The 10,549-nt window shown below is 36.0% G+C and overlaps 1 protein-coding gene across 1 annotated transcript; it reads left to right on the top strand.

Annotated features, from left to right (window-relative positions):
* The first annotated feature begins 715 nt into the window (after positions 1-715).
* Positions 716-10,205, top strand: LOC112186881 (cytochrome P450 81Q32). The gene is made up of 2 exons (XM_024325431.2): positions 716-1,761; positions 9,455-10,205. Exons 1-2 carry the CDS (start codon positions 853-855, stop codon positions 10,061-10,063), a joined length of 1,518 nt encoding a protein of 505 aa, XP_024181199.1. The 5' UTR covers positions 716-852; the 3' UTR covers positions 10,064-10,205.
* Positions 10,206-10,549: the final 344 nt, after the last annotated feature.

The raw sequence follows: 10,549 nt of genomic DNA, 5'->3' as shown, positions 1-10,549 counted from the left end.
CTAGATTTCTCAATCCTACACGGATTGGTATTCCTTGTAACATTAGAACTAGCACTTTGTAATCCCTATATATAGGGCTCCTATTCTCAATAATAAGAACACATCTCTCTCATCAATCTCTCTCAAATACATTATACTTAAACAAAATTAATAAAAAACAAATTAGTTTTGGAGAGCAAACTCTCTTCTCTTAATAATAGTATGTATATATAGAGGTGCTTAACAAAATATAAAATTTCACTCGAGGCCACAGCCCCACCCGTCCTAACACGTGGGTCCGCCATTGAATGTGTATTCTAACTAATTAGAAAGAAGACACTCTCAGCATTCAATTGATCTGCTAATTTTGGCCCCAGGGGTAACTGTAAATCTTTTCTAGTCAACTGGACACATATGCTTCTTCTTCTAAAAGTGATGGGGATCTGGGACCATGCAAATGCAGAAAGACATGTAATTATAAGTCATTTTCATTTTAGTCTATCATGTGAGTCACATAAATCAAATTATAAGTCATTTTCATTTTAGTCTATCATGTGAGTCACATAAATCATTTTAGTCTATCATGTGAGTCACATAAATCAAATTATAAGTCATTTTCATTTTAGTCTATCATGTGAGTCACATAAATCAAGACTAACAGAACAAATTACAGAACTTAAAGTAAACAAAATTGGCTTCAGTACAATCAATGTATAATGAAGTAGAAACGAGTGTGAACGGGGAACAGATAAGAGGTAGCTGTAAGACTCCACCACAGCCACCAATTCAACACAATGAACACTCTTCACTATTCATCTCATTACTTTGCATAAATGCAGACCACATCATGCTTTTATCAACAAAGAAGAATTCATGGACGACCTCTTCTTCTGCACATCTCTGCCCCTCATCTTCATCCTCTTGATCACCATCAAATCCCTATTTCGATCAAAACAACACAGTCGCACAAACCTCCCACCAAGCCCTCCATCTTTACCAATTATAGGCCATCTCCATCTCCTAAAACCGTTGGCCCATCGGACCTTCCACCATCTCTCACAAAAATATGGCCCTGTTTTCTCCCTCTGGTTCGGCGCACATCGTGTGGTTGTAGTCTCTTCATCCTCAATTGCTGAAGAATGTTTCACCAAAAACGATGTAGTTCTGGCAAACCGTCCTCGCTTCATGCTTGCAGGCAAACACATGGGCTACAACTACACCACTGTGGTGGAGTCCCCATATGGGGATCACTGGCGCAACCTACGCCGTATTGGCGCTACCGATATCTACTCTCCCACTAGGCTCAACATGTTCTCGAGCATCAGGAAGGACGAAGTCAAGCAATTGCTATTCAGACTCTCACACAACTCACGTGAAGATTTTGCAAAGGTGGACTTGAGATCCATGTTCTCTGAGCTGACATTTAACATCATAATGACAATGGTGGCAGGGAAGAGGTATTATGGAGATGGCATGTCAGACAAAGAAGAGTCCAAACAGTTCAGAGATCTCATGAGCGAGGGTTTGTCGTATGGTGGCGCAACAAACCCCTCAGACTTTGTGCCTATATTGAAATGGTTTGGAGGTGGTGGGGCTGAGAAGAAGGTGATGGACTTGGGTAAGAGGATGGATGCATTCTTGCAAGGTTTGATCGATGAGCAGAATCTGAGTAAAACTACTTCAGATCGGAGTACAGCAAATACTTTGATCCACCATTTACTTTCTCTTCAAGAATCACAGCCTGAGTATTACACTGACCAAATTATCAAAGGGCTTATACTGGTTAGTACAATCATTCAATCTCTGCATCAAGCTACATGGATATAAAGGAGCAGTTTAATTTTGCTGGCATTCCCAAAAAAATAATCATGCATGCATTTTTCAAAAGAGTTTTTATCACCATTAGGGTCAAAACTTTCTTGCACCGGATAAAATGATACCTAAATTTTTGAAAACTAATATCAACTTGATACCCAACTTTTATAAGTGATCAAAATGATACCTAAAGTTTCAAAAACAAATCAACTTGATACCTTGGTTTATTTTTTCTAACTTCTTTGTTAAATCAAATGCAAAATCAAGCTCAAAAATTGAAGTGATTTGTGGTCATAGGGCCATCAACCATCTATAACTCAATCTTCTTCTTCTATAGAATTAAAAAAAATCTTCCATTCAATTTCAATTTCTACCATCGATTGTAGAAACAAATAAAATTCGAATGTTTCCCAACTTCTCAAGAAACAAAGAAAAATGGGAAGAGATGTTTCCCAACTTCTCAAGAAACAAAGAAAAATGGGAAGAGAGAGAGAGATAGAAGAAGAAGAGAATTAACAAAGTAAAACAGCAAATAATTGAAAAACAGTTTTTGTGCAAACTATTATTATAACCCCACAAAACACCGCACCACAAGTGATCAATTTTAACAAAAAGTTACAAAAAATAAATCGAGGTATCAAATTGATTTGTTTTTAAAACTTTAGGTATCATTTTGATCACTTATGAAAGTTGGGTATCAAGTTTATTTGTTTTTAAAAATTTAGATATCATTTTGATCACTTTTGAAAGTTTGGTATCATTTTGTCCAGTGCAAGAAAGTTTTGACCTTAGTAGTGATAAAAACTCTTTCCAATACCACCCTCACTTGCTATTAAAGTTACTGAACGTACCATCAAACCCATCCCATATCTTTTTGCAAAGTTCTTTCTCTCTGCAGAACCTTCCTCTTACTTTAATGTAACTAAAACAAAAAAAATTTCATTCCAACTTCATGATAACTATATATATCAGCCTCCATTTTCAAATAAGGGTTAAATACTACTTACTCCCTATACTTATAGGGTTTTATCGTTTCAGTCACTAACCTTTGAATTTCACCTAAAAAGTCTCTGAACTCCCAATTAGTCCCTGCCGTCAAGCATCCGTCAAAAACTCTGTTATCTTCCCCTAAAAAGTCTATTATACCCTCATTTACTTAAATATATATATATATATATATATATATTTCTCTTCCTCTTTTTTTTTATTTTTTTTTCTTTTTACCTCTTCTTCTTCTGGCTCTTTCGCCTCCTTTTGTTCATCTCCTCATTAAGATGGTTCCAATCCACAGACCTTCAAGAGGTGAAATGAAAAAAAGAAATAAAACAAAGAAAAAATAAATTAAAAAAAAAGGTAAGTGAGGGCATAATAGACATTTTCGGCAACTTTAACAGAAAATTTTGACAGCAGGGACCAATTGGGAGGAAATTGAGAGTTCAATGATTTTTTAGGTGAAATTCGAAGGTCAGAGATTGAAACGATGAAACCCTATAACCCTATAAGTATATGGAGTAAACAGTATTTAATCCTTCAAATAAATATAGTTGTCTTAGTACTCACTAGGCTTCCAAAACATACATCTTGACTTTCATAGGCATGTTCAAGATAGTACCATATTATTTCAGTTAAGTGAAAAACCTTCAATAGCTAACTACTAAATTTTGGTTTCAAAAATACATAATGTTAAGGACCAAACGGAACAATAAAGAAATGGCAAAAAAGGACCAAACATTACAATATCACTATTCATCATTTTTGAAAATACCAGATGGAACAACTATGAAAGATTGTGTGCAATATAATTAAGCAGATTAGTAGAGAGAGTTCACAAGTACAAAAGTACACAAGGATTTGATGACGCAGTGTAAACCTCACCACTGAGGAAACTTCACTACGTGGCTTGTAACGTAGCCAACACGAAGATCAAATCCAATATGAATTCAGGTAAGTACAACTCACTAGTGGTATTCAACACAACCACTTCGCTAGCAACAATGCTAACTCGTACACAATTTGAAAGACCTATTCTACACACAGTATGAATCGATCTATGTTGATTAAAGATATTGAACAAGTCTTCCACTTCTTCTCTCAGAGTCTCATTGATCTCAAGTGATATGTAAGTAATGGATGCAGTGAGCAAGCAACATGAACAATCAAAGAGAGTTTTGTAAAACAGTTTTATGAAGACTATGCAACACACATCAAATTCTCGAAATCAAAAACTCTAAAAAAAATGCAGTTTTCAAAGCCTTTTATAGCAGATAAAGACTCCCCATCAATCTGATCTCATTGATCATAGATTGAGATAAACTTGGAAAAGTTTTTCAAACAGATTGAGAAACTCAAACAATCTTTACTAACTATTTGCAATGAAAATCTCTTAATTGATATGCATTCCAAACCACTTTGAATGCAGAGAAGACTTTGAAACATTTCCAAAAATACCAATAAGATTGCATAACTGTTTAGATCCACATGATAAGCATCAATTACATGCAAAATGATATGATATGCAAACTACCTTAATTTGAGATCAATGAGCTTGATTTGCGCTTTATTGCTTGATCCTTCATTCTCCTAGGGCCACCGAGAAAGTAGGAGAGAAACACTTTCCTTAATTCTTCGGTACTCAAGTCTCCTAGTATCCTTAGGAGATCTTGTGTTGAATGGAAACAGCCCAAAATACTTACAATTTTTCTATCCCATAATGCAAATGGATATTCAATTAGACAAAAGAATCCCCACTAAAACACAAAAGTACAAAAACAATCACTACTACAAAAATTGAATCAGACGACAGCTAAAAACCGTCGTCTGATATGAAGGCAAACCGTTTTATATCGAGGCGCTGTTTGATGAAGGTCGATTGTAGGGAACTGTCGTGTGAAGGGCTCGGCAGCATGTTGGCAGCATGCCAGCAGCCTGTCGACAGGATTAGCTATTACGTAACTATTTTTCAGACGACGGGCGACTTTAGAAACTGTTGTGTGATTGCGATTTAGAGGTCGCTTTATTTTATAGCTGTTGTGTGAGTTTTATTTAGACGACAGTTTTTATTTTGTAGCTATCATGAATATTATATACATTCGACCGTTCTTTTGACAAAAAAAAGTGGTGTGAAGACTAACAATTAAATGTATTTATGCTTTGAGACGACACATTGAGCTTTTACCATTGTGTTATAACGTGTTGGACAATACTTTTCATTTATTCTTGTTGTCTAATTGTTACAAATGTTCTCAAAAATCAAATTAACACAAATCCCACTATATATAAAATGTAAATTGATATCAAAACGGGAGTATCCCTAATCTCCATACATAAAAACACTAAAAGCATTTGTTCCTTCCATGCATCAAAACCAAGTCTCTTTTATCTAACTCTCATCTTCCTTCCATTTTTGCTGCTTGAAATCAATAGTAATCTGCAAAGTAAGGCCTAGAATCCCATTTCTTGACTAAGAGGCATCTCTTTGCAACCTCCTGTTGACATCAGCAACTTATTTATAATACATATTCACCATACTTAAAACCGAAGCCTTATGAATTCCTGCAAAGGAGTACATACATCAGCTACTTATCTTGCATGAGTCCAAGTAGTTACCAGGTTTAATTAATTAAAGAAACTTAGTATTAATGTGTATTACCCTATTTTAGTATCCCACTATGATGTTAAAAAAACACAGATTGCATAATGAAGATATTGAGATAATTACCTATAAGGCCATTCGTTATCATACCAAGAGACAAGCTTCACAACGTAGTCATTCAAAGCAATTCTAGCCTTGGCATCGAAAATGCTCGACCTACAACATAACATAAGGTGCACTCACTGAGAAATAGCTCATGCAATATTTGCCATGAAAGGCATACAAACTTGCCATAGCAAGAAAAAATTCCAATTCTATTATAATCACACACACACACATATCCATCATGATCTAATCAAATCCCATTATAAAAACACATACAGAACACCGAACCCACCATTTATCAAAACTAGAAAAAACCAACTAAGCAATCATATGCAGGTAAGGTTAGTTAGTTAGTTACAACCATTAGTTAGCTTGAAAGAATCTTTATGATCATATGCTTCTGCATTTTCTAATACCATGTGCAAGTATCACTGCATTTGTAAGGAATCACAAAGATTCATTCACTGTTTCTTAAATATCTGAGTTCTAGTTAGGAAATTGTAAAGTATATTCCCATAATTAAAGTCTGACACAGGGAGTAATTCATATCAAGGGTTTGGAGCATGCATATTCTAAAAAGAAAGAAAAGAAAATAGAGAGAGATAGATGGAGAACCATTTTGTTCTCTTCTGAATGATTTAATCACATAGTTTAAGGATGAACTTAATTTATATTTTTCCTAGTATTAGCAGTTTCGGAGTATCAATGTCAAAGCTTTGTGTTTTGTAACCACTAGTTACTGCCTAAAAAGAGTCCATGGACTATACATATTTCTAACTGCCAATGCATACATCAATTTGAATGTACTATGTAGTGCTTATGGCGAGTGACTTGCTGGGCCATTTGGTCAATTCTGAAGTAACAACTGCTAGGTTGAAAACGTGAAACTTGCCCTTAATGCACATCAAAATAGGGCAGAGTTCAATTGTAGATGATGTACATGGTTACAAAGTATCAAGTTCTAATGCAGTAACAAACAACATAGATTTGCCCATGTGCTCTAAAAGAAAAGGATGAATATATGAACTTACAGATTGATGAGAAAATAGCATATGAAGATAGCCTGCAGCAGCCTCAAAACAGGCTCATACCCGAACCTGAAAAAATGTTGAAATGTTATTAGTTCTGGCACACTATGGAGCTTCAAGTATAATAAATAGCAGGTGGGATTTCAACTGATGGCGACGCTACCTCTATCAGTGATTCACAACCACTTATGTCTAGGCCAACCTTTATTAGTGTAAGATGGCATGTAGCCTTATTATGCCTTTGAGAGCCCAAAAGGCACATCGAGCCTTCACATAGTATATCAATATCAATGATTATTCAACTAATGTAAAAATGTTGGCACTAGACAAAAACATACAATAGACTGAAATGATTTAGCAGCTGATTAATACTACTTTAGGAGATTTACCAGAGAACCTCTAAAGGTAGCCTGTGCCTTTGTTGCAGCTTGCTCTTGCTTGATTTTTTCAGGATCATACGCTGCATTTTGTAGTGTAGAGCCTTGTGAATCTGTACTTTGGCTTCCTGGCTCTCTATCACCAAATGCACTTGGAGCTTCCTTGTTCTCCAATTCTAACCCTTTGTTATTATCTGTAGTGTTTGTGCTTTCATGAAAAGCCACAGGTGGATCTGCAACAAATTCAGTTGTAGCTGGCCTGGCAGCAACCACCACCTCTTTCTCATTTACAAATCTCTGAAACCATAGACATAAGACTAGTTAGACATAAGAATAGAATTTGCGTATGTTACTGCTTCTATACAGATATAGAAAGTAAGTAAACTTCTCAAATTGAAGGTATAGCTCCAGTTTTAAGAATAAAAATGAAAAATAAATTGGAAGTTTCTTTTAAAGTGAAAACACAATTTCGATACGATCACAATTTCAATATACATGAATTACAAATTGAAACACAAGATAAAACTAAATTAATGGAATGGATTCCAAGAAACAAGAAGAATGTCATATAATGGTATTTTTGAAAAATTTCCAGAACCAAATACTGTAAGAGCAAATCTCTGGATGCTTATGATAACACCAGACAACTGATGAGGTATTAACTTCAGACAATCTAAAAGAAAAGGCTTTATCATTTTAGCTTAGTCAATTCTGTTCTAATTACAAACTAATGAGGCATGCATTTCTAAGACCTGCATAAATCAAAGTACACACCCAATAAGACAGAGAGAGATCCTCAAAGCATTTTTCTTTTTATCTTAACATGCCTAAAGTTCAAACTTCCAACCATCAACACCTTGAAAAACAAGAACCATATGCCAAAACATAATCCACATTTGATCTATTTGAGCAAATTAACTACCATACCATACCATACATTCCAAGTAAAAATCCCTCAACACTATCAAAACCAACCACCATTTATGCCAATTATCCTAACCCAGAAACAACTAACCAAGCAACTACATCACACCCACTGAACCCAAAAAGGAAATCCACCCAGAAATTCCAAAACCCACACGATCTTACAAGCTTCACAAATTGCAAGACACAAATGAGTCCCAACTACCCCAGATTTGAAACTCACTTACCAAATGTAGAACCTTCCAAATCCTAAACCAACTTTCCCTACAAAACACAAATCTCAAAAAACAATCAAACCCAGTAAAACACACAACATAAAAAAGCATCTCCAATCATTACACACAACATCCAATCCGCCTCTGAACCAGAAAACCCCAAACCAATTAGTTCACACACAAAAACGCAATTCAATTTTAGAAACAAAACAAGAAGATGACGACGAAGAACATGCGTTGGAAATTGCAAGAGAGATGAGGTTGTTACCGGTGAGATTGTTGGATTTGATGTTGGCCTGAGCGTGGTCGGAGTAGAGCTCGGAGTTGTTAGAGTCGACGGTGATGGCCTGGGGAGGTTGACAGCGAACTCAAAGTGATCGTCGATGAAGGCCTTCACTATTTCCCAAATTGAATAACTCATTAGGTTTTAGTCAGGGTTTGGCGAGAAGAGAGAGAGAGAGAGAGAGCTTTTGGTTGGGGTTTGTAGAAGAAGAAGAGAGAGGGTTTGACGAAAAATGATTTGTCGAGTAGAGAGAGAGGTCAGGTTTGTCAAGAAGAGAGAGTTTTGGGGGTTGTCGGTGAGTGCCGAGTGTGAGGCGAGTCGAGAGAGGGTTTTGTTATAGGTTTGGATCTGTCAAGACTCGAGAGTAAGGAAAGTCGAGAGTGAGGCGCTGTCGAGAGAGAGTTTTGGTTTTGGGTATGTTTTGTTATTTTTTTGTGCAAGGCCCGACCCTATCAATTTGGACAAGGACTCACACAATAGATTTGTATAAGAATGTGGTCTGAATGTAGCCATTTAAATTTCGGGTTTGTCTCCTATTAATTTGGCTTCCCTCTTTAGGGAGTTGGAGAAAATTTTTGGTGAGAGATCTCCCTCCTTTCTGTCAAACATATTAATCAGACCACAGTTTTATTGTTTCTCGTCATATGATTAATACACGTTCAAGGAAAATTTAGGGTTTGAGATCAGGTTTGGCACCACATACATAGTGGGAAACTTGCCGCTCAATTTTTTTAGGGTCATACAATGGTTTTGTCCTTAAACGTCTTCTGAACTAATTCATAATTCTATATCAGATGACAAATTTTATAAAAATGATGTCTAAAAAAATAAAAATCAATCAAACGACGGAAAACTATAATGCGTCGTCTGATTCAATTTTTGTAGTAGTGAATTACATAGAAAATACAATCTTCTTTTCCAAATGAGGAAAATTCAACATCAACAACAATTAACAAGCGAGGACTTCACCAAAAAGAGAAAAGAAAATGAGGGTAGCAGTAACAATTAAAATGGTAAAAGGAACAAAAAAAAGGAATGGGTCATGATAGACTGTTAGGGAATGCCAATACCTTATTCCATATAAAGTTGTTCTGTTATGGCTATGCTTTATATTACAATCTAATTTTGATTTTCAGGTTATGCTTTTGGGGGGTACTGATTCTTCATCCCTGACAATGGAATGGGTCATGTCCAATCTGCTCAACCATCCTGAGGTGTTAAAAAGGGCTAGAGCTGAACTGGATGCTGAATTTGGACAAGAACGCTTAATAGACGAACCAGATGTCTTCAAACTACCTTACCTACAAAGTATCATCTCCGAGACTCTCCGATTGTACCCAACAGGCCCACTACTAGTACCTCATTATTCATCTGATGACTGCACCATTGGAGGATTCAATGTGCCACGTGACACAACGGTAATGATCAACGCTTGGGCCATACATAGAGATCCTAAGTTGTGGGATGATCCAGAAAGCTTCAAGCCTGAAAGGTTTGCAAAAGGTGGAGAAGAGCTGTACAAGCTCATGCCATTTGGACAAGGAAGAAGGGCTTGCCCTGGTATAGGGATGGCCCAACGTGTGGTTGGCTTAACTTTGGGATCATTGATTCAATGTTTCGAGTGGGAAAGAATCAGTGAGATGAAGGTTGATATGAGCGAAGGTAAAGGACTCACAATGCCTAAAGCTGTGCCACTGGAGGCTATGTGCAAAGCACGCCCTATTGTGAACAAAGTTCTCTTTTAGATAAAAATCCAGAACATAATGAGAGTACTGTAATAATTTAAAGTACATATTCATACTTCCACATAATGAGAGTACTGTAATAATTTGAAGTACATATTCATACTTCCATTGATATGTCATCTAGTATATTCAATTCAAATCAGGTGTATTGTATAATCAGAGACAACCAATAATGTGTATTCTGATCTTAACATACTTCTATATCAATCTGATCTATTCAAGTACAATTATAATGATAATAAGAATCTAAACCTATACCTAATGACACTCTTCTCTCTCCACCCCTATAAACCCAGTTCTAGTCTCAATTCACTAGAATGCAATCTACACATTTGAGAAAAATACTGACTTTCATCGGCCTGTATTCTATCAAATTATTCCAGCCAAGTGAAAAAACAAACTTCAAATGCTCACTGCTAACTTTTTGTTTCAGCATCATTTCAAAACCAAACAGAACAATAAAGAAATGGCAAACGTAATGGATTA

This window comes from Rosa chinensis, chromosome 2, assembly GCF_002994745.2.
Source record: "Rosa chinensis cultivar Old Blush chromosome 2, RchiOBHm-V2, whole genome shotgun sequence".
NCBI classification, from domain to species: Eukaryota; Viridiplantae; Streptophyta; class Magnoliopsida; order Rosales; family Rosaceae; genus Rosa; species Rosa chinensis.
Note: the sequence above shows the minus strand (reverse complement) of the source record. Positions and strands in the feature narration are given on the sequence as shown.

Coding starts and splice junctions, on each gene's coding strand:
- LOC112186881 (XM_024325431.2), top strand. CDS start 853: ATGGACGACCTCTTCTTCTGCACATCTCTGCCCCTCATCTTCATCCTC. Junction 1,762..9,454: donor TTATCAAAGGGCTTATACTG/GTTAGTACAATC, acceptor TTTGATTTTCAG/GTTATGCTTTTGGGGGGTAC.